The 23778-nt window shown below is 52.3% G+C and overlaps 2 protein-coding genes across 12 annotated transcripts in view; both read left to right on the top strand.

Annotated features, from left to right (window-relative positions):
• Positions 1 to 1183: 1183 nt before the first annotated feature.
• Positions 1184 to 17078, top strand: BRPF1 (bromodomain and PHD finger containing 1). Of its 8 annotated transcripts, none has more exons than XM_069561979.1 (14): positions 1184 to 1826; positions 3695 to 4303; positions 7747 to 8706; positions 9512 to 9674; positions 10205 to 10336; positions 10702 to 10830; positions 11625 to 11934; positions 12260 to 12580; positions 12901 to 13185; positions 13674 to 13821; positions 14637 to 14773; positions 14876 to 14994; positions 15342 to 15496; positions 16230 to 17078. In XM_069561979.1, the coding sequence occupies exons 2-14, from the start codon at positions 3705 to 3707 to the stop codon at positions 16411 to 16413; spliced, it is 3642 nt and encodes a 1213-aa protein (XP_069418080.1). In that variant the 5' UTR covers positions 1184 to 1826; positions 3695 to 3704; the 3' UTR covers positions 16414 to 17078. The 8 variants fall into 8 exon arrangements, with proteins under 8 accessions (XP_069418080.1, XP_069418084.1, XP_069418079.1 ...); XM_069561978.1 differs by having other exon boundaries at positions 1418 to 1826; positions 10702 to 10848; XM_069561983.1 differs by lacking the exon at positions 12901 to 13185 and having other exon boundaries at positions 1410 to 1826.
• Positions 17079 to 18141: 1063 nt separating this feature from the next.
• The window catches only part of OGG1 (8-oxoguanine DNA glycosylase), a 28956-nt gene continuing 23319 nt past the window's right edge, over positions 18142 to 23778 (top strand). The window contains exons 1-6 of one of the 4 annotated variants that reach the window (XM_069562014.1): positions 18142 to 19185; positions 19493 to 19740; positions 20285 to 20464; positions 22173 to 22354; positions 23398 to 23548; positions 23715 to 23764. In XM_069562014.1, coding sequence (XP_069418115.1) covers positions 19049 to 19185; positions 19493 to 19740; positions 20285 to 20464; positions 22173 to 22354; positions 23398 to 23548; positions 23715 to 23764 — 948 coding nt within the window. In that variant the 5' untranslated portion in view covers positions 18142 to 19048. The remainder of the gene's footprint in view (positions 19186 to 19492; positions 19741 to 20284; positions 20465 to 22172; positions 22355 to 23397; positions 23549 to 23714; positions 23765 to 23778) is intronic. The other 3 variants (XM_069562015.1, XM_070289389.1, XM_070289390.1) reach the window with 3 other exon arrangements.

The following is a 23778-nucleotide window of genomic DNA, read 5'->3' as shown; positions in this document are numbered from 1 at the left end:
ATCCGACATTGATAAGTAATTTACATGCATCATCCTATTTAATCCTCACAGCAATCCTGTGAGATAAGCACTGTTTTATCTTTTGCACATGAAGAATCTGAGGCTCAGAGAGGTTAAGTCACTTATTGAACAGAACCCAACAGTTTGGCTCCAGACGCCAAGATGTTAACCAGCAAACCTCTTCCTGGAGTGTCAATTTTATTAGGATGTTTAGGGGAAGACATTGTATATGAAAACATATACTTTATAGTGGGTCAAATGCAAAGTTTATACTAAGATAAATTAGAAGTTTCCAGATGTTTTAGGCTTTGCCCCAGAACCCTGGCAGACCCTTTCACGCTCCCCATTGATGGCAAAACTGGACAGGCTAGCAACAAGTACTGTTTTACAAGTAGACTCTTCTTGGCACCCAAGTTCTCAAAAGCCCACCAAAACTGACAATAGAGTTGTCCGGGTCAGCTTTACAAATAAGTAATACGAGGTAGGAAGAATTTAACAAATTGCCCAAGTTCACATGGCTATAAGTGACCCAGTCACATTAAAAGTTGCTGTTTTGACATCATGAAGCCTTTCCCCGCCTACCTACAAGGTTCCGTCCAGCATCTGAATCTTATTTTACTTACACAATTTTACACCCAACCAGCATTTTGCACCGCCCCCAATCAGGTGGCTACTTTCAGATCCACATCTTTCCTCCAGCCCTGCCCTTTTACCTTTTCCAAGCCCCGCCCTTTCCCTTCAGCCTCGCCTGGCTTTTCCCAGCTCTATCCTCTCCCCAGCCCAGCTCCAAGTTCCAAGCCCATCCAAAGCCCCGCCCTTTCTTTTCTGAGGGCCCCTCTTCTGTTTAGTCCCACCCCTCACCCCCGCTTCAGTCCCTATTCTCCTTACTGGGGCCTGCTTTACAGATGGCCCCGCCCACTCCCCGCAAACCCCGCCCTGTAGATTGGTTTATTCTCTTCCAGCCCCGCCCCGCCCCTACCCATAACTCCCGGTGCCCCTTAGGCTGCAGTCCGCGTCCCTCTTGCTCCTGGCCCTGCCCCCAACCCCGCCCCGAGGCTCCGGCCCCGCCTCGCCGCCTTCCTCGGAGACCAAAGCCAGGTCCCTACCGCAGCCGCGGCGCCAGCAGGAGGGAGGGAGGCGGGGGGAGAGGCAGAGGGGGAAGGGAGAAGGGCGGGCTCCTTACGCCCAGTCCCGCGCTCACCGTCCGTGCCGGCAGATTCGCTACAAACGGCGCGACCACTCCGGATCCCGAGTATCGCAACTTCTGTCTCCAGAAACTCAACTCTAAGATGGAGGCGCTAGAAAAGCCCTGTAAGGTGTCCAGGGGCCCTTCCGAATCCCAGAGAATGGCCTCTCGAACCTCAGCGGGCGGGCGGGGATCTGTGGCGAAAGTGCAGCTCGGCAGCGCCGCGGCGCCGAGTTTACCCTGCGCAGACGCCGTCGCCGCTGCTGCTGCCGCCGCCGCTGCCACTGCCTTTGCCGCCACCGTCTCCGCCGCCGCCGTCCCCGCGCTGCCTCCGGGAGCCTCCATTGTTCCGGCGGCGCCGGGTCCCGAGACCCGGCAACCTAGGGGCCTTCGAAAGGGGCGGCGGCCGCCGGAATTGAGACGCTCGGGCGCCGGCGGGACTGGGAGCTGCAGGGGTCAGCGCGGGAATCCCAGGGAGCCGGGCCAGAGCGTGGGGCGGCAGGGGGTCGGGGTGGCGTGGTCTGCAGTCTCCGGAATTGGGGCTCTCCCTCCCCGCCCCGTCTTTCCCCGCCGGCCTCCTTAAGTGGGGTCGGAGCCCCGGCGGGCGTCCCCGGCGATGAGCCCGGACTCGAGGTGGCCGGTGAGTACGAGCCAGGGACCAGGGCGGGAGTGGCAAGTCGGGAAGGGGTAGGCTAGTTTCGTGGGGCACGCACTGAAACTGCCCGGCCCGAGGGTCGGGCCACTCTAGCTAGAAGAACTGACAGTGCATTCGCCCCCAGCCCGCATCCCTGGGCAACAGTGTATCCCTTCGGGGCTGCCTGGGTCATTGGCAGAAGGAGAGCCTAGTTCAACTTGTACACTTTGATCAAGGGGAAACGTCGCCGCATCCGGGAGAGGGCTGCGGGCACCGCCTGGGCCTGGTCTGATCCCTCTGGCCTCCGCCCCCTACTTCCTCCAGTCCCCTGAGAGCCTTGGGCAGATGCGGTCGTCATACCCCAGGGCCTGGGGCCCTCCCCACGGACTTTCGGGTCTAAGTTTCCGTGTCTCTTCTCTGTGCATCTGCTGCTGAGTCCCAGCGGAACGTTTGCTGGGGGCTCTGTGCTGCTTAGGGAGCTAGGGCAGCAGAGTTGCAGCCTTCACCAGGGACTCATTGAAACAGTAGAGTTTGTTTGTGCTTCTGATTGGTTTGTTCAAAGATAGCCACAGGTAGGAAGTAAGGGCAGTTTAAGTAGTTTTAATGAAATGGCAATCAGGGCCTTGGACAGAGTGGCTGGAGCTGATCACTGGCTGGGTTAAGTCACAGGAGAAGAACTCTTGTTAGTCAGGGAGCTCAGGGTGGCTTTGTTTGGAATGGTGCCCAGCCCATGGTTAAATTGTTGAATTCAGCTAGGCCTGGAGAAATTGGGGCAGTCTCTGACCAAGCTGGGCTTCCTGGGGGCTGGTGCCATCTGCTGTCTCCACTCACCCAGGAACACTGGAGAGAAGGAAGGGAGGGCTCTAAGGACCAGCGTGGAGCTGAGTGCGCTGGACTGCCATGCTCCTGTTTGTACTCTTAAGGCTTGGTGGCATCCCTAGAGCTAGGGCATAGGCTTACCCCAGAGGCCTCAGAAAGTCACCGATTCTTTCTGTCATCCATTTATTTCTGCTGGAGTCCAGGACCAAATCATTTTGGCCACCGATTCAAACTTCTGCATGGGCTGACACTAGTCTTCATCCATCTCAGTCCCTAATCTGGTGATCCCTTCATTTAGCTATTCATTCAACAAATTATTTTTTCATTTGCCAAAACAATATTGCATGCCAGGTTCTGGGGCTATGAAAGTAGGTAGGCTCTGGTGTCTGCACTGTACAGCTCCCAGTCTAGTGGAAGGAGAGAGAGAACTTTCAGTGTGGTGAGTGCCGTGGTGGAGGTGAGGATGAAATGCTGTGGAAACACAGCTCTCTGTGAGATAGACGAAGAAATCATAATAGAAGTGACATTTGAGCCATGTTTTGAAGAATGAGTAGGAGCTCACTAATCAGGGAGGGTGGAAGGCATTCTAAATAGAGATCATTTTGGGGGAATGAGAGCTGGTAACATTCAGAGAATGGCAAGTTGCCCTGTTTAGACAGAAATACAGCTATAACTGGTGAAAAGAAGGATCTAGAAAGGAAGACTAAGGCCACAGAATGAAAGGAACACCCTGACTGTCATCATAAGGAATGTGGATATTATCCTGAAATCAGTGGGGGGCATCAGGAGGCTTCTAATCAAAACACTGATATGATTAATGCTACTTGGTAGAAAGACCATTATGGATACATTTATGTGAGAAAAAGCTAGAACCGAGACATAGGGCAGGATGATCAGACAAGAGGTAATAATGCCAAGACCATGGCCATGGTGTGGACGAGATGGCATTTGGATCTGCTGTAGAGGCTGGCTGGCCAGGACCCTTGGGGAAAGGGAGGGCTGGAGAGAGCGGAGTGGGTGGCCCGGGCCTACGCTAACTGATCTGTACATTCTAGATGTGACAGCATGGGGGTGGACTTTGACGTGAAGACTTTCTGCCACAACTTGCGGGCAACTAAGCCACCCTATGAGTGCCCCGTGGAGACCTGCCGCAAGGTCTACAAGAGTTACAGTGGGATTGAGTACCATCTGTACCACTACGACCATGACAACCCACCGCCCCCACAGCAGACCCCACTCCGAAAGCACAAGAAGAAGGGGCGCCAGTCACGCCCAGCCAACAAGCAGTCGCCCAGCCCCTCAGAGGTGTCCCAGTCACCCAGCCGTGAGGTGATGAGCTACGCACAGGCCCAGCGCATGGTGGAAGTGGACTTGCACGGCCGCGTGCACCGCATCAGCATCTTTGACAACCTGGATGTGGTGTCTGAGGATGAGGAGGCCCCCGAGGAGGCGCCTGAGAACGGCAGCAATAAGGAGAACACTGAGACACCGGCCGCTACTCCCAAGTCAGGCAAGCATAAGAACAAGGAGAAACGCAAGGACTCCAACCATCACCACCACCACAATGCTTCTGCGAGCACCACTCCCAAGCTGCCAGAGGTGGTCTACCGGGAGTTGGAGCAGGATACCCCTGATGCCCCGCCCCGGCCAACTTCCTATTACCGGTAAGGCCACCTCCGCCTCCCAACTCTGGAAAACTGGTCAAGCAGGGCTTAGGAGCCAAAGACAGGTGACAAGCAACAGATAGGAAATGGCAGAGGTAAAGCATAGCAGCAACACACTGGCCCTGCCAAGGCAGGCATGCCCCAGCTAGCGGTGATGGCCGTTCCTGTACACTGCCACAAGCTGGACCCTGCCCTGGGCGCTTTATAGCCATTCTCTTGTCTTATTCTCACAGCTTGCTCAGGTAGGTTTTGTTCACGGGTGAGGAAACCACAGTCCAGAAGAAGGACCAGACTTATGAGTAGTCACGTGCCAGTAGATAGCTGAACTGGGATTCAAACCCATATTCCTCTGACTCCAGAGTGGCTACAGTATCAAAGGGTCCCATCTGTTGTTCTTGACCCTTTCTACTCCATCACTGTGACCTTGGGAAAGGCATCTCTTTGGCTTTTGGTGTTCCAGTGATGCCATCTGCAGTGCAGATATAATTTTCCTCTGCTAGCCTCAATGTGGAAGACTAGGGACACTGACTTCATAGAGTCCTAAAAGCTGTTTGTAAATCTGTATAAGTAATTTCCCCATTACTTGTCTAGTTATTATCACCTATCCTTTAGCATGCAGAAGCAGTGCTTTCATCACCTATGTTTCACACTCCTCTAAGAACCCTTTTATTTCATTTAACTGTTTCTTGGTATCCCACTTCCTTCCAAAAATTTGTCACAGTGGCTCCTAATAAAAATCACAGTCAAAAGGCTAAATTTCTTTCAACGTGAGGTAAAAAAATGGAGTGGGGGAAGTATGGTGGTGAAACTACATTCAGAAACCCTAGCTAAAGGATGGAACAAACACCAAGTGTGAGACTTCTTTCTGAGAGTCTTGGCATCCAAGTCAAAGAGGGCACTTGGGCGAGGCAGTTAAGCAGCTGTCTTTGGTATCAGCTAATCAGAAGGCCTGATCTCTGACAAGGACTTCTTAGAAAGGTTTTAATGTGAAAGGTAGTTTCTACCAAATGTAGGTACTAAATCTCAGTTCTTTACAAGCAGATTTTGGGGAACTCAAGTGACTTTCTTTCCTTTCACCCCTGTCCACATGCCAGCCTGTCTTTTCCTCCTCTCTTCCATCCTTCCATCTGTCCAGCCCAGCTCCATGTCCTTCTGGCTTTTCACTGTCTCTTATCTGTTAGTGCTCACTGCCATGCCCACCTCCCAACACACAGACCCCTCTCCGGGGCTGCCCTCTCCCCTCATGATTCTTCAGCACTCTCTGCTCCCTTAGGCAGCACAGCTTAGCTCCTGCTCATTTTCTTCATCCTTCCACTCAGAGTCACTCTTTCCTCCTGTGGATCAGATCTGTTCTCCAGGCAGCAGCTCTCAGCTGGTCCCCTACAATCAGTTGGGAGGTGTGTTGCATGTAATTTGTTACTACTCTTAGCAGAACTGCCTGTTTTGGAAATGATTTACTTTTTATGTAAATGTGACAAGATTCGAGGTCGTCTCTCTAACAACACCACTGGCTCTTGCTCCCATCTGATAAACTTTCTCAAGGGGGAGAGGGAGGGTGGAGTGTCAGCTGGAGCATCAGGAATCGCACATGACACGCAGCCTACCTTATCTGCGCCACAGCCTGTAATCTGAGTACTGTGGGCGTGTGCTGTGCACCATCACATAATGTTACGCGTGTCAGGGCAGAGAAGAGGTTGAGAGCTGGTGCCAAGGCCTGGAATGGGCCAGATGGTTCACACTAGCCCTGAGCCACACCCTTTCTCAAGGATGAAGATGTTGCAGTCACCTTGGGGACGAGGTGAAGGGCTAAGCAAGAAGGTGCTTCTGACAGACACAGCACTTTAGTCTGTCCTCCCTTCCACTCTCAAAATGTCCTTCAGGTGAACAACACTGACTGCCTCTTTCTGTGTGTTTAATCAGATATGGTCCTTGCCTCTATCCACGTAGTGCAGGGGTTAAGACACAAAAACAGTTATAATGCAAGACAGGGCCAGGCAGAGCTATACCAAAGCTAATAATCAAGCTAACATTTATTGAGTACTTGCTCCAGGTACGTTTCTGAGCACTTTACCTATATTAACTCATCTAATGTTCCCAACAGCTGTGTGAAAGAGGTTCAAGTTAGTATCCCCACTTTACAGATGTGGAAACCAAGACCCTGAGAGGTTAGCTCACTTGCCTGCTGTCACCCAGAGCACAGCTCTGGAGCCTATGCTTGCCTGGCCTGCTGTGGCTTGCAGAGTCACATTTTCCTTATGGAGAGCAGAGTGGAGGCCTGGGAACTAACATTTATCTAGGGCCTGCTACGTACCACTTGATTCAGCCCATTCATTTTTAATTAATTGCATTTAATTCTGACGCCTTAGGAAATGAAGGGTATTCTCATTCTCATCAATAAAACTGAGGTTTAGGAAAGAGCAGGGATGTCCTGGATGTCCCACAGTAACAGAGCCAGGACCTAACTGACTGTTAAGTGTGTGTCCAGGTGTGTTAGAGGCCAAAGCCGTGTTCTTTGCTGTCGTTGCTCCCTGTAGCTTTACATAGCAGAGTCAGGCCACCTGGAGTGCGCACGGCAGGGGAGTAGGGAGCCTGCTCTGTACCCCAGGTGCCTGGAGCCGCCCCTGGCTGCAGTCCCGCGGGCCCAGTGAGTGCTGTGGAGTGGAGTTTGAATCCTAGGTCTGCCACTTCCTGGTTGTGTGAACCACCTGTGTGGGACACTTACCTTCCCAAAGCTTCCGGTTTCCTCCTCTATAAAGTGAGGGCAAGAAGAACATTGACCCAAGGACTGTGGGGAAGATAACTGTGATGACTTAGCACAATGCCCGGTCATAGTAAATGCTCAGTAAATATTAGCTATCCTGACTGTTACCTCCCAAGGCTTTCCAGAGAGCAAAGAGTACCTAGATTCTGAGGGAGCCCTGAGCTGCTGCTGCACCAGCTGAGAGAAGACCTACAGCAGCTCCATTCAGGATACAGCCAGCTGGTACTCAAACAAATGTAAATTGGCAAGTGAAAACCGAGGACCTTCCTGCCCCTGACTCTATGTGCCATCACCCAGACCACTGCAATCAGGGGTCCTAGCCGCCCCATCCTTCTCCCTTCAGGATCTTGCTGAGCCTCTGCATCTCAAAGGAGGCAGTGTGGCAGATAGGACGTGAGCTTTGAGCTCGGCATGCCTGGGTTCACATCCCAGCTCTTCTACTTTCTCACAAGAGAGCTGGGCCAGGTGAATTCACTGCCCCAAACGTTAGGTTTCCTTTTCGGCACGACAAGAATGATGACAGGCCTTATGGTGCCTGGAGTAAAGGTGAGGCTAGAATGAGACAACATATACATCAAGGCACGGGCCTGGAACAGGGTGAGTGCTCCACAGATGTAACCCACGTTCTTTAAGGGAGGGAAATCCCAACCTTCTGATGCCGAGCTGCCTGTGTGCACTGCAGGTATATTGAGAAGTCGGCGGAGGAGCTGGATGAGGAGGTTGAGTACGACATGGATGAGGAGGACTACATCTGGCTAGATATCATGAACGAGCGGCGGAAGACGGAGGGCGTGAGTCCCATTCCGCAGGAGATCTTTGAGTACTTAATGGACCGGCTGGAGAAGGAGTCGTACTTTGAGAGCCACAATAAAGGCGACCCCAATGCGCTCGTAGACGAGGATGCTGTGTGCTGTATCTGCAATGACGGCGAATGCCAGAACAGCAACGTCATCCTTTTCTGTGACATGTGCAACCTGGCCGTGCACCAGGAGTGCTACGGTGTCCCCTACATCCCCGAGGGCCAGTGGCTGTGCCGCCGCTGCCTGCAGTCACCCTCCCGCGCTGTGGACTGCGCCCTGTGCCCCAACAAGGGTGGTGCCTTCAAGCAGACAGATGATGGGCGCTGGGCCCATGTGGTGTGTGCCCTTTGGATCCCCGAGGTCTGCTTTGCCAACACAGTCTTCCTGGAGCCCATTGACAGCATTGAGCACATCCCGCCCGCGCGCTGGAAGCTGACCTGCTACATTTGCAAACAGCGAGGCTCAGGGGCCTGCATCCAGTGCCATAAGGCCAACTGCTACACAGCCTTCCACGTGACGTGTGCCCAACAGGCTGGCCTTTACATGAAGATGGAGCCTGTGCGGGAGACAGGTGCCAATGGCACCTCCTTCAGCGTCCGCAAGACCGCCTACTGCGACATCCACACACCCCCAGGTTCAGCGCGTCGCCTGCCTGCCCTGTCCCACAGTGAAGGGGAGGAGGAGGAGGAGGAGGAAGAAGATGAGGGTAAGAGTTGGAGCTCAGAGAAGGTCAAGAAGGCCAAGGCCAAGTCCCGGATTAAGATGAAGAAGGCGCGGAAGATCCTGGCAGAGAAACGGGCAGCGGCCCCTGTGGTGTCTGTGCCTTGCATTCCACCGCACAGGTACGGGGGAGCAGATGGGCGGGCCGGGCAGGGAAGAAGCCCTGTTGGAGACCGGGAGTCCCCTGAGTGGAGGGAGAGGCTTGGGCTTTCTTCCTGTCAGGAGCTCCCTAGAGGTGGTGGTTGTTTTTAGTATCTAAAGAGATTAGCTCTAGCAGGTCACCTGACTTTTACGTTAGGAACCAGAGACTTCAGCTCTTCTCTGACCAACTTGGCAGGTGTATTTGAAACTGCCCTCCATATTGCTGGGGTGGTGTAAGTTAGGAAGTAAGACGATGGAGTAGCCACCAGCCACAGTGGAAGAAATAGTCTGACTCTGAAGGGAGAACAGAATGGAAAAGAGGGAAGGAAATGCTCAAGGAATTGTGTTATGGCCACAGATGAGGGCTGTGAGCATTAGTTACTTTTTACTCTCTCTTCTGCTACCTAGACAATTTCCTGTAGTTGACTGCTGTGTTGTAGTACCTCATCTTAAAACCTTCCCAGGCTCAGCCCGAGTTGGGTGTCCCAGGGTCAGTTAGTACTCAGGGCTGCAGTGACAATAAGCAGTCTTCGGGGCCAGGCTCGCTCACCCACCCTGTGAACAGGGTTAGTACTGGGAGCTTGGCTTCCTGTCTCCTGAGGTGCCCTTGACAGCCAGCTGTGTTTGTTCTTCTTTGCCCTAGCCCAGTGTCACAGGCCTTCTTGACAATAGATTTATTCCCTATTCAGCCCCACTCAGAAACCCTCATGGGCCAAAGACCCCTGTTCTTTGTGAGAAAATCAAAGCCCAAGAGGTTTTTCTTCTCTTTGCTCTCCTGTTTCCCAGGCTCAGTAAAATCACTAACCGCCTGACCATCCAAAGGAAGAGCCAGTTCATGCAGAGGCTGCACAGCTACTGGACGCTGAAGAGGCAGTCGCGGAATGGGGTCCCGCTGCTGCGCCGCCTACAGACCCACCTGCAGTCTCAGAGGAACTGCGACCAAGTCGGGGTACTATGTCAGCTTCCCTGTGGGCTCTGGAAGCTAACGCCAGGGGGACGAGGGCAGAGAGTTGTCACTGGTTTGTTTTTCTGTACCATCTAGCATGTGGGATCTCAGTTCCCCAGCCAGGGATCGAACCCGTGCTCCCTGCATTGGAGGCACAGAGTCTTAACCACTGGACCACCAGGGAGGTCCTGAGAATAGAGATTTGCGACTGCAGTTTCCAATCCCTGAGGGCTTGGGCTGTTTGTTCCTTTAAAGTAGACCTCAAATCAGGCTAAGGATGAGATCCTTACACATTCTCCTTCATGCATTATTCCTTGTGTTCATCCTTTCATTCACAACAAGCATATACTGAGTACCAACTCCACTGGGCTCAACAGCCACAGTGGGTTGCAGAGCTTCCACTTTAGCTGGTAAGCCTACCAAGAGATCACTGTGCTCCCAGCTTTGGTTTTCTTGCCCTTGACCCAAGTTTCCTGGGCTCTTGTTGCCTCTGGCTCTCTCATCATCTCCTGATCCCCCTTTTGCCTCTTCAGAGAGATTCCGAGGATAAGAACTGGGCCCTCAAAGAACAGCTTAAGTCCTGGCAGCGGCTTCGGCATGACCTGGAGCGAGCACGGCTGCTGGTGGAGCTGATTCGCAAGCGGGAGAAACTCAAAAGGGAGACGGTGAGTGCTCCTCAACCAGCTCTTTTTTACAGTGGAGAAAACAGACCCAGGAAAACAGAAAAGTATGTGTCCCCTGGCCGGGAAGCAACAGAGCTAATGTGAGAGTAAGGTAACCTGGAGCTCAGTTTGCTCTCAGGCTCTTCAGAAGCAGAATGTCACAGGAGAGTTTTATGAATGGACTCCTAAATGATGTGATGCAGGTAGCTGGTGCTGGATGTTCAAGCAAGGGGAAGTCCACGGTAGTGAAGTGCACCCAGTGTGGGGTAGGAAGGAAGGCGAGTTCCCACGCCAGCTACAGCTACCTCCCCAGACCTCTCCGCCAGGGACCAGCCTCGGCCTGGCTGACAGGCTTTTATGTGTGCCAGATCAAGGTCCAGCAGATCGCCATGGAGATGCAGCTGACCCCCTTTCTCATCCTCCTTCGAAAAACCTTGGAGCAGCTCCAGGAGAAGGACACGGGCAACATCTTCAGCGAGCCGGTCCCTCTGTCTGAGGTAACCGAATTGGACGAAGTAAGAATCCCTTCCCCTCACTCCACCTTCTTTCTGTTCCTCTCCCAGATGGACCCTTGCCGCAGGTCTGGGCCAGGGGCTAGGAGGGGACCATGAAGAGAGGGGCTGGTGGCTCTGGGGCTCCGGGATGAACCGGAACCACAGGCATCACCTGGACTCTGTCTTGTCCCTGTCGTACCTCAAGGGCCCAGAATGGGAGGCAGTCTGCACTCCTTCCCCAGAGGCAGGGACTGAGTCTGCCAAGTGAATAAGCCCAGGGCAGGAAGACACTTTCCGGGTGCTGAACCCTAGAACGGAGAATTTAGAAGGCTCAGCACCTAAAGAACCATCTCTGAAGCCCTAGGTCCTGACTGGCAGACTCTTCTCTCTAAAAGGTATAAAATGAGAGACCTGAGGCAGCTGCCTCCTTACATGGCTTACTGATAAGTAAAAAGAGCTATAGGAATGCAGGGTGGTGTTACTTCCAGAGGCTCCCCCTAGCCATTTTGGTATTAAAACCTCATGTGGCTCTAGGATTCGGCTGTAATTGCACTGCTGTTTTCCAAGCAAGGAAAAGAAGGCCCAGGGAGGCTAAGAGGCTTGCCAAGGTCACACAGCTTGTGACTACTAAAGTCCAGACTAAAATCCAGCTTTCTTTTCCCCTGTGCTGTATGCCTGCCTCTGACTGTAGTAGGAGGAGGTTGCTGGATGCATTTCAAGGGAGGTTGTTAGGAACAGGGGTTCAGGGAGAATGAGGAACATACCTCCACTTAGCTACACCTCCCGTATTCTCCCAGGTACCTGACTACCTCGACCACATCAAAAAGCCTATGGACTTTTTCACCATGAAGCAGAACTTGGAGGCTTACCGCTACCTGAACTTTGATGATTTTGAGGAGGACTTCAACCTCATCGTCAGCAACTGCCTCAAGTACAATGCCAAGGATACCATCTTCTACCGGGCAGCAGTGCGGCTCCGTGAGCAGGGTGGCGCGGTGCTCCGCCAGGCCCGGCGCCAGGCAGAAAAAATGGGCATTGACTTTGAGACGGGCATGCATATCCCCCACAGCCTGACTGGAGACGAAGCCCCACACCACACCGAAGATGGTGGGTGATAAGTCACACATACACGTAGAGGCCAATGCCAGGGATGAACAGCTTTCCAAAAGTCCCCTCCTGGGAGCAGGCAGTATAGGCAGGAAGCAGCTAGTCTGAGCAGTGGCACGCTAGCCCCAGGAATGCTCTCGAAGCCAGACTTGGTGAATGGAGAGCAATCCCCGCCTTTCTGCATCTTGGTGCTACTGTTTTACAGCCGCTCCCGGTGAGAAGCGGAGGGGAGAAGAGTGACTTTCTGGTTGCCTGCCCAGGTTCACGGGGCCCAGAGGGCTGCCCTGAGACTGACCTCTCATCCCCTGTTCCCACCCCCCTGCAGCAGAGGAAGAGCGGCTGGTCCTGCTAGAGAACCAGAAGCACCTGCCAGTGGAAGAGCAGCTAAAGTTGCTGCTTGAACGGCTGGATGAGGTGAACTCCAGCAAGCAGAGCGTGGGCCGCTCTCGGCGCGCCAAGATGATCAAGAAAGAGATGACGGCGCTGCGGAGGAAGCTTGCCCACCAGCGGGAGACTGGACGGGATGGACCTGAACGACACGGCCCCTCCAGCCGGGGCAGCCTGACACCCCACCCAGCGGCCTGTGACAAGGATGGGCAGACAGACAGTGCCGCCGAGGAGAGCAGCAGCCAGGAGACAAGCAAAGGTCTGAACCCCATGGCATGATGGACCCCAAGGCCAGCCAGACTTGGACTCTGCAGCACACACTCAGCCCCTGCCAGCCCCCCGGGCAGAGGTCCCTCCTACTCAGCTAGCTGTACTTTCTCCCTCCTTCCCCTTTCAGGGGCCTCTTAGCTGCCTCTCTGGCTATTTGTGTGAGAGAAGTGTTCCCAGCTCCCTGCCCCCCAAACGATCTCCCCTGCTCTAGCTGAAGTTATGTCCTATATCCCCAGGGCCTACTGTAGACAGATGCCCTTCCCACTTCAGGCCCCTCACCGACTCTCCTTCTCTCTTTCTCTGCTCCAGGCCTGGGTCCCAACATGTCCTCAACCCCCGCACTTGAGGTGGGCAGGAGAACCTCAGTTCTGTTCTCCAAAAAGAACCCGAAGACAGCTGGACCGCCCAAGAGGCCGGGCCGGCCCCCCAAAAACCGGGAGAGCCAGATGACCCCCAGCCACGGAGGCAGTCCTGTGGGGCCCCCCCAGCTCCCCATCATGGGCTCCCTACGTCAGCGCAAGCGGGGTAGGAGCCCTCGGCCCAGTTCGAGTTCAGACAGCGACAGTGATAAATCCACAGAAGACCCCCCAATGGGTGAGCCTCACCATCACCCAGCCCCTCCAATAGAGTGAGCGAAGCTGCCATCCTTCCTAATATAACTCCCAGCTAGCCCTTCATTTGCCCATAATATATCAGAGCTAGAAGGGCCCTTAGGAAGCCTGTCATTCAACCCCCTCACTTTATAGATGGGGAACCTGAAGCCCAGAGCCACTAACCCACCCAGATTCCCATCCAGGGTGCCCTCCATTTTATCACTTCACCTTTCCTCTTCTCATTCTCCTTGGGGAATCTCCTTTAAGCCACTGTGTCCTAAGGCTAGTAACTGCCAAGGGAAGTGCAAGGGGTGGGGCAGGGCTGTGGCCAGCTGTGGTGGACACTGCCCAGAGCTGGCTCTGCTGGCCGAGGTTGGAGGAATTTTCCAGCACAGAATGGAAAGCCAAGCTCTGAGTCCCCCCCAGTAGATCTCTGATCTGCATCTTACTGACTGATTCCTTCCCTCCCGCCCCCTACCCACAACCAAGACTTACCAGCCAATGGCTTCAGCGGTGGAAACCAGCCAGTAAAGAAGAGTTTCTTGGTGTATCGTAACGACTGCAGCCTTCCTCGGAGCAGCTCAGACTCGGAATCCAGCAGCAGTAGCAGCAGTAGTGCTGCCTCCGACCGGACCAGGTACCAGCCCTCTTGGTTTAAACCTGCCTCCAGGATGGCCTTCCAAATTTCCCTGTGAGGAGTCTGGTGGCAGCCATCTCCACCTAGATTAAGATGGCTCAGACCAAAGGTTCTCTGCAAAATAAATAGAACAGATGAGACTGTCACCATAATGAAATAGAGGGGACCATCCTTGGTTAAGTTCATGCTTTAGAACAGAGGGCTTCCCTGGTAGCTCAAATGGTAAAGAATCCACCTGCAATGTGAGAGGCCCGGGTTCAATCCCTGGGTCAGAAAGATCCCCTGGATAAGGGAATGGCAACCCACTCCAGTATTCTTGCCTAGGAAATCCCACTGACAGAGAAGCCTGGCAGGCTACAGTCCATGGGGTTGCAAAGAATTGGACATGATTGAGCAACTAACACTTTCACTTTTCACTTAGAACAGAGTGCATAAACTGATTCGTGGTGACCTGGATTTGACCTACAGACATATTTTGTTTGGCCAGCATGATAGTTAAAAAAAACAACCCAGAAGTGGCACATAAAATTTCCAGTTTCTGTATTCCCTTTAAAAATCAGACCTAGCATTTCTGGCCACTGTTGCCTTAAGATAGGGCATACACTCATCACTACTGCTGTATCCAGCCCACTTCAGTATCCAGCCCACTTCAGTCAGATCACCCCCAAATCCCTGAGGGCACTTGAGTCTGAAATTATTTAATTAGCCTCTGCTTTCCAAAAGTCTTAGACCACTTAGGGGCCAAGAGAAGACACCCACCATGCCATTCCCCACTCTTGCCCTCCTCTTGAGTTGAGCATCCCTTTTGTCCACAGTACAACACCTTCAAAACAAGGCCGGGGCAAGCCCTCCTTCTCTCGGGGCACATTCCCAGAGGACAGCAGTGAAGATACCTCAGGCACTGAGAATGAGGCCTACTCCGTGGGCACTGGCCGCGGCGTGGGCCACAGCAGTAAGTACGCCCACCCAAAGCCAGGGATGCTGGGGGCCTGGTGTCAGGGCCTTGCCAGACCCCTGGCTGCTGATCCGTCCCCTCTCTCCCATTCCTGTGAAGTTGTAAGGAAGAGTCTGGGCCGGGGAGCTGGCTGGCTATCAGAGGATGAGGATTCCCCTCTGGACGCTCTGGACCTGGTGTGGGCCAAATGCCGAGGGTATCCATCGTACCCAGCTCTGGTAGGCTTTTGCTTTTCTCGTCATACCCCTTGTCTTCCAGCCCCAAGACATACACTCAAAAGCAGCAGACCTCCTACTCTCTGCTGAGCTGCAGAGCACACTAGTCTTTAGCAGATAATCACTTAGAGGTCCCTTGTTAGTTTCTCCATCTGTCCCTTTCTCTTCCCTTTACCTCTTGGGCTCAGAAATAGTTCAGCATGGGAAGAAGCTGAGGGTCAGCACTGCAACCCTAGTTAGATGATTATGTTTTTCTGTCCCCACTTTAGAGGTAGTCTCCAAATTCTTGGATAGGGTAAGCCTGGGGGAAGGAGGAGACTGAACTAACCAAGGTCTTATTACACCCTTAGATCATTGATCCAAAGATGCCCCGGGAAGGTATGTTCCACCATGGGGTTCCCATCCCTGTGCCCCCATTGGAGGTGCTGAAACTTGGAGAACAGATGACCCAAGAAGCCCGAGAGCATCTCTACCTCGTCCTCTTCTTTGACAACAAGAGAACTTGGTAAGGAAGGAGGGGAGCAGTCGATGTGACTCAGAGCCACAGACGCAGCCCCGGCTCCTGAAGGCAGGCTGCCAGGAAACTCCAGCACTGCCGCCTGGGCAATCATAAATCAGTGGGGGAGGGACTTAGATCGCTGAGCAAAAGGGTTGTGTTGACCAAGAGTCTGAGAGACTGAGTGGGTAGCAGCTGACAAACAGCTGTAGCTAGAAAACAGGACCACGAGTGACTGTGAAAAATGTAGGGGTGGCTCCGCACCCAGACTAAGGTGGCTTCTAGATTTAGTTTTCCCACCTCTGCCTCCATGGTGACAAGATGTGGGGGATAAAGCAGACATAATCATTGGGTCTCTGCATCCCTGTTCTGTCACACTTACAAGTGTAGTCCTTTGTTGTTGTTGTTAATTGTCTGCGAAAGATATCTAATGTCAGTTAAGTCTGCCTGGAGCCCATGGGACAAGGTATCTCAGGCTAGGTCAGGGCTTCTTTTTGCACTCATAAATGTCCTGTGGTTATCCCCCAGTGTGACTGTCAACTGGGCTATTTTCATCACTAGCCTGTGAGCAGTTCCTGGAGGGCAGGGACTGCATCTCTGGGTTTCTGTAACTCCCACCAGAGCCTGGCTCAGAATGGGCACTTAGGAGTTTCTGAAGGAAGCAACAAGTGAGGGAGGCTGGTGCTTGTTGCCCTCCCAAGAGATAAGAGATGACTTACTTGATCCTTGTCTCATCCTACAGGCAGTGGCTGCCCAGGACTAAGCTGGTTCCTCTGGGCGTGAACCAGGACCTTGACAAGGAGAAGATGCTGGAGGGCCGGAAATCTAACATCCGCAAGTCAGTTCAGATAGCCTACCACAGGGCCCTGCAGCACCGCAGCAAGGTGCAGGGCGAGCAGAGCAGCGAGACCAGCGACAGCGACTGATGCTGCCCAGCGCAGCCCAGCCTTCAGTGCCCTGCCGCCTTTCTCCTCCCCTTGGCTCACTGTCCTGGAGTGGCACCGGCCTCTGCACTGACTCATTCCTGGTCTTGGGGCCAGTCTCAGGGGAAGCTGGGTGGGGGAGGTCCCTCCCGCCCTGAGTGCAGCTGGACTGTACAGAACACTCCAAGGGCCCCTGGGGGCTCTGCGCAATGAGAGGGGAGGTCCCACAGGCCAGAAAGCTCCAGAGACCTCACGGCATTGTAGCGCAGGGTGGTGGGCCCAGGTTAGGACACTGTGTAAAACAGGCCATCCCACCACCCCTGCCTACTCGTGCCGGGAGAATCCCTAACTGCCTAGTGGCCTGAGGCCCCTGAGGTGGTGTGGTGAGCGGGCATCCGCCCAGCCTAGCAGTGGGACTGATGTCTGTCCAGCCCGGAAGAGGGGCACTAGGTGACCCCCTCCCCTGCTGTTGTAAATAATGTAATTAGCGGAGAATTTAAATTATTCTCATTTGTAACTGCGTTTCCGGGTCGCGCCAGAGTCATTTGGTACTAAAAAAAAGACTGGGGCCTGTCCCCACTTCCCTTCTTCCCATAGATTCCCCCACCTTTCAAACTGGTTTGTATTTATTTCAAAGGAAGAAAATATATTGATTCTTAGAAAATAAATGGTCTGTTTGGAATTCTTGGTTCTTGCCTTCTGCCAGGGCAAAGGGATGAAAAGGGAGGCTCTGTCCCTCAGGGATGGGAAATAATTGGGCTCAAGTGGTTGCTGGCTGTTGCATTTGTAAGACAAAGATACTATGACAGCTCCCATTCCCCAAGTATTTCACTGAGTGGTAGACTGTGCTGAAACACCTTAAGATCCACACTTTTGTATAATCCTTGCAATAACTATGGGGAAAGTTAATAGGATAGTTAATTCCATAAAGACACCAAGGTTTAGAAAAATTATGTAACTTGCCTAAGTTCCCACAACTAGGAAGTTGCAGAGCTAGAATTTGAATAAAAGCCTGTCTGCAAAGCAGGTTCTGTAACCAGTATGCCAATCTGCTGGAAGGAAAGAGTTTAGTGCCCATGCCTTCTTGAACTGCAGATGCTTCAAGTCCTTTGCCAGTTGGATGGTCCAAATACTTATTCAGAGTCAATATAGCTGTGACCTTCCCCTGTTTAGCTAGGGACTAGGCAGGAATATGGAGTGACACTTCATTCATTCCCCACCTTGACACCTCTTCAGACTGAAACATTTACTGGAGGAATGCCCTCTTCAGTGCTAGGCATCTGAGGGCTGGTGTCCCACGGAAGAGAGTAGCACAGGAAGCAGCCCCAGGGTCTTGTGACTACTGAGCAGTGGGCTGAAATGCCCCCAGGTCTACAGCCCTCTGCTAGATACTGTGTGGGAGAGACAGACAAATCAGCTGCCAGTCTGTCCCTTAAGGAATCTGCAGACTGATCATTGAGATACAGTAACCAAGAGTCACTATGCTAGAAGGGGAGAAACCGTCGAAACACAGTTCTTGTCTCTGGTTTTTGTGTCTTTCTCCAGGAGGGAGGTTTTGCCACATCTTCCCTGGACTAGGCAGCCGGCCCTGGCAACGGGGCTGCCCTGGGGCCACAGAGTTGGTGGTCCTAAGGCCTCTCTGGAGGCTCACAGAGGCCCCTTTCGGTAGGGCTTTCAGGTGGCGGGTGACGCCAGATGGGGCAGTCTGCGCAGAATCCCAGGAGGCAGGCCTCAGATGAGGAAGTCAGTGAGGCCTAAGGTTGCTCGGTGTCGAGGCTCTGGGACAAGCCCTTGGAGGGCAGAAACTCAGAGAGCGAGGGAGTAGGCAGATTTCTCGGGATCCAGACGCTGTAGAGACATCTCGGGCTCGGCTGGCCCGGAGCTGCGATCCGGGCACGATTCTCGGTGAGGGAGGAGTTCAGGGTAGCCAGGCTGATGAAGGTGAGGATCAGCCCGAAGAGGCTCGTTGAGAAAGGCCCCAAGGATGCCGGGGGACAGCACTTGGTTCTGCGGGCAGACAGGCCCTGAGGCATCGCAGGGCTCTGAGGAAAGCAGGCGGTGAGGACTGTGGCTTGAGGGCGCACTGTGCGTCTTGGCAGCGGAGCGCAGGGATGGGACGCGCCGGCGTGCCGAGTGCAGACAAACCCCACAGAGGAAAGGCCAACAGCGGGCAGCGAGCCCAGCTCGCGCCAACCGCTGCGGCGCCTAGAAAGGCCCGCCCCCTCCCCTCCACGCCCGATTCTCATTGGTGCCTCCCAACTCTCTGCGGATTGGTTACCTCTGGGTCCAATTAGCCTGGCCTGAGCCCTCCTTCCGGCGAGAGAGAGGTCGGCCCCCAGAGAAAGCGGAAGAGCGCGCAAGCGCGCGCTTCACAAAGTCTTGGTAGCTTCAGGGGCTGGGTTTGCGTGCCCAAAGGCTATGAAGTGCGGGAGGGTCAAGACAGAGTGAAAGGGAAAAAGCGTTGAGAGAGCAGGGCCTGCGGGGAGTGGAGAAATTAAATAAAACTGCGGGCCTTAAATTAAGAGGCTAGGATTTGGTGGGTGAGGCCTTGGGGGCGTGGTCTGTGGGGCCAGGTCTTTTGACAGGTAGAGCCCCTGCCGAGTGGGCAGGGCCATCGCGGGGCGGGGACTGACTGGAAATGTCAGTGGTCTCCCTTCTGCTGGGTAGCATGGGCCATCGCACTCTAGCCTCCTTCCCGGCCCTATGGGCCTCCATCCCCTGTCCACGCTCTGAGCTGCGCCTGGACCTGGTTCTGGCTTCTGGACAGTCTTTCCGGTGAGTGACCCTGAGTCTTGGCTCCTCAGCACCGCAGGCCCTGGGTGCAAAGGAACGTTGGGGGTGAAGGAAGGGTACCAAAGAGACCGAAGCACGAGTGGTGATCCTGTTAACTCCTTTATAAGGTGGAAAAGCCTGCGCGGTGCTGTTGCAAGAATTACATAGTATAATTGGTGTAAAAGAAAGCACTTGTGTTTTGCAGTTCGTGAGTCAGTTTTGTATGTGAAGCAGTTATAGGATAGGAGGGCCCCAAAGGGTGCAGAAAGGGGCATTGAGTGCTAGGGCTGCCATATGCCTGGGAGCGCAGGTGGAGGGAGCAAAGCCCTGCGCACTGGAGTGGCGTGCTGGCCGACCAGGTATGGACCCTGACCCAGACTGAGGAGCATCTCTACTGCACTGTGTACCGAGGGGACAAGGGCAGGGTTGGCAGGCCCACACTGGAAGAGCTAAAGGCCGTGCAACAGTACTTCCAGCTGGATGTCAGCCTTGCTCCACTGTATCACCATTGGAGTTCCGTGGACCCCCACTTTAAAGAGGTGGCTCAGAAATTCAAGGGTGAGTACAGAGCCTGAGGCAGAGGTTGGGTTGCTTGTGATTTGGTTAAGTTACTCGGTTTCACCATCTGTAAAGAGATTATATTTATCTGAGAATTTTATGAGGATTAAAGAAGATAATACATATAAAGTGCCTAGAATAGTGCCTGACACACAGTAATTATTATTACTACTGTTAATGTCCTGCTGGCCACCATAGTGAAGTGACAGGGATATTGAGCCAAATCCTGGCTGTGTGATCTGGGGCTGGTGACATCGTTCATTCTGTAAATGTTGCAGAGCATCATCTATGTGACTGGGAATACCACAGTGAACGAAACAAATCCCCAACCTCGTAGTGCTTACGTTGTGCGTTATTTGTCTGTGGAATGGGATAACACAAACCTCACAAGGTGCTACAAAGAATGAGAGCTCCAGTGTTACTGTCTTTAACAACACTGTCCCTTATTCCCCTAGGATCCCATTGGAGCCTAGGATCTGAGGGTAAGAAGAGGTCACTACCAACAGCAGGTGATTTCTCATTTCCCTACCTTTCTGGTCCCCAGGTGTGCGACTCCTGCAACTGGACCCCATCGAATGCCTTTTCTCTTTCATCTGTTCCTCCAACAACAACATTGCTCGCATCACTGGCATAGTGGAACGGCTCTGCCAGACCTTTGGACCTCGGCTCATCCAGCTTGATGATGTCATCTACCATGGCTTCCCCAGCTTGCAGGCCCTGGCTGGTGAGTAGCTGGGTCCCTGGCTCCAGGCCTTACAACCGCTTTCAGGGTCTGTTGAGTTCTCCCCTGATGCCTTTCTTCCATCTCAACGCTTTCTGCCTTTTTAAATACTGCTCTCATCCAGAACCACCCTGCCTGGTCTGGTCAGCCCCAGTTATACCTCCTCTTCCTTGTCCCTGAATTGTCAGCACTTCAGTGGTCTGTGCTTTTTGCCCATGAGTTCAATGGCTCATCAGAAGACATCTGTATACTGTGTACACTAGTTTGGGCTTAAGATACATGTTCTAGAGATAGCCTCCCTGGGACTGAATTTCAACTCTGGCACTTGACTTCTGTCTATATGACCTTGAGCTCATTATGTAGCCTCTCTGTGCTTCAGGTTCTTAATCCATTGAATGGGATAACAATAGCTCCAACCTGTCAGAGTTTCAAGAGGGTTGAGTAAAAGAATGCACACGGTGCACCTAGCATAGTGTTTGGCATATAGGAAGTAAGCAGAAAATTCAAATTGTTATCTCTGCTGTGAACCCAACAATTCTGCATCCAAAAACACACATGTTCTTCATGGGAGCTCTGTGAGGGATGTATTTTACAGAGGCAAGTACATCAGTTGGCAGATGTGAGAACAAGCTGGAAAAAGTGCTTAGTGCCTGCATAGCAAAGATGCAGCGCCCGCTAGAGAAAACAGAATGTTTTGGGTGCTTAGAAAACCCATCTTGGGTCTCAGCTCCCAGCTTAGTAGTCATAATACCTCTGGGAATTCATTCACTTCTCCAAGCTTCTCTTGTTTGTGGAATAGGAATGACAGTTTCTATCCAGAAGGGTTTGAGGCATGAATAAGGCAGTCGTGAGGTAGTGCAGTGCAGTGGGTTAAGAGCACTGGCTTGGTGTCCTAGACCTCAGTGCAAGGTCCCATCTCTGTCCTTTCTTGAGCAAGTTACTTAACCTCCTCTAAGCACTCATTTTCTTCATCTGTAAAGTGGGAAGAACAGTAGTATTGTCATCAAGGCCCTTGAGAAAAGCATGTAAGAGAAACTGCTACTGTTATTATGACTATTACTTTATTTATTTTTTAGATTATTTGTCTGCTCTGGGTCTTCATTGCTATGCATGGGCTTTCTCTAGTTGTGGCAAGCAGGGCCTACTCTTCATTGGGGTGGTTGGGCTTCTCATTGCGGTGGCTTCTCTTATTGTGGAGCACAGGCTCTAGGACTCGTGGACTTCAGTAGCTGCAGCTCTAGAGCACGGGCTCAGTCTTGTGGCACACAGGTTTAGTTCCTCTGAGGCATGTGAGATCTTTTAGGACCAGGGGTTGAACCCATGTCCCCTGCATTGGCAGGTAGACTCATCCACTAGACCACCAGGGAAGCCCTATGTATTATTTTAGATCATGAATGTGAATTCATAAATTCACACCCTTTGGAAAGGTTAAAGAACTCAACTGAGGAGTTCTTCCACTAGCAAGTCCTTCTCAATCCCTCCTCCAGTGCACAGCACATAGTGCTCAGAAAACATTTGTAGAGGGGCAGAACCCAGGCTTCACTCTTTCCTTTGTATATGCAAGTGTCCTGGGGTCTCCCAGAGGATGGCAAGGTAGGAGAAGGGTACTTAGGAAAAGCATATGTGTCATTTACAGGGCTCACACACTAGCCTGGTGACAGGAAGGATTTGAGAATGTCTGACCCCTGTTCTCCTCCTCACTCCCCCACAGGGCCAGAGGTGGAAGCTCAGCTCAGGAATCTGGGCCTGGGGTACCGTGCCCGCTTTGTGAGTGCCAGTGCCCGAGCCATCCTGGAAGAACGGGGTGGACTTCCCTGGCTGCAGCAGCTGCGCAAGGCCCCCTATGAGGAGGCTCACAAGGCCCTCTGCACCCTGCCTGGAGTAGGCACCAAGGTGAGGCCTGGCGCTGGGAGGGGGGCAGGTAGAAGCTACTCTCACTCCCCATGCAGAGAGTAGCAGAGGAGGAGACTAACAAGGCAGTCCTGAGAGCTGGGTGTGGGCTTGGCTTCTGGAGGCAGAGTGGGAGGGAGAAAGGATACCAGCAGATGTTTTATTAGAGAAAATGTAGAATGCAGAAAGTGTATAAAAGACATTGCTCTTTGAATGCATTTTTAGAAAAACCATTTGTTCAGGTACATACGTACACTGCTGTATGTGTGCAGAAACTTCTGGAAGGAATCATAGGGAACTCAATAGTGGTTACCTTTTGGAAGACAAATAAGATGTTTCCAACTTTTTTTTAAAAAAACACCGTACTGTGTGACATGCAAGATCTTAGTTCCCTGACCAGGGATTGAACCCATTCCCCCTGCATTGGGAGCTCAGAGTCTTAACCACTGGATCACCAGGGAAGCTTTCCACTTTTCATTTTGTTCTTCCCTTAAAATTATATGTACTTACAGAACTTTTAAAAAAATTTTATTAAAGGATAATTGCTTTACAGAATTTTGGGTTTTTTAATTTTTTTTATTAAAGGATAATAGACCTTCTTGTTTAATATCAAGAATGGTTAGGTATCAGAAAGATGATTGGGAATTTGGTATTTATTGTTTTATTTTTTATATTTCTCTGTACTTTAAAAATAAGTTTTTATTTAAATTACTCTTTTTAATGGGCTCTGAACTCCAGCCTAACATTAAATCTTGGTTCTGAGTCTCCCTATCTGTGTAACTTTGTCCAAATCACTTCACCTTCAGGACTTGTTTTCTTGTCTACAATAAACCTTCTTTTCAGGTTATGATGAAACTGGCACACATAAGATGTTTACCCAGTAGCACTCTCGTCACAGCTGTTTTTTAAATTATTAATAGAAAATACAGTAAGAGTGTCCTCAGAGTGGAGAAGGAAGCATTTGGCTTTGGGACTAGAAGCAGGTTGCTGACTGGACCCTGCCATTCCTTTGTGGCTTACTGTGGCTTACTCTTTGTCTGTCAAAGGTGGCTGACTGCATCTGCCTAATGGCACTAGACAAACCCCAGGCTGTGCCGGTGGATGTCCACGTGTGGCAGATTGCCCAGCGTGACTACAGCTGGCACCCCACCACCAGCCAGGCCAAGGGCCCGAGCCCCCAGGCCAACAAGGAACTGGGTAAGGAGAGAGAGTGGGATGTCAGGGCTGGTATGTGTGGGCTGAGGTGGTAGAAATACAGTCTCCCTAAAACCCCATCCTTGTGGACAGAGAGCACAAGGGGCCATTTAACATCACCTCACCACTTCTGGTTTAGGTAATTTTTTTTTTTTTTTTTTTGGTTTAGGTAACTTTTTCCGGAACCTGTGGGGACCTTATGCTGGCTGGGCCCAAGCAGTGAGTGTACCTAG

This window comes from Ovis canadensis, chromosome 19 (assembly GCF_042477335.2).
Source record: "Ovis canadensis isolate MfBH-ARS-UI-01 breed Bighorn chromosome 19, ARS-UI_OviCan_v2, whole genome shotgun sequence".
In the NCBI taxonomy this organism is placed as follows: Eukaryota; Metazoa; Chordata; class Mammalia; order Artiodactyla; family Bovidae; genus Ovis; species Ovis canadensis.
The sequence above is the reverse complement of the archived record's forward strand: the minus strand, read 5'-3'. Positions and strand labels throughout refer to the sequence as shown.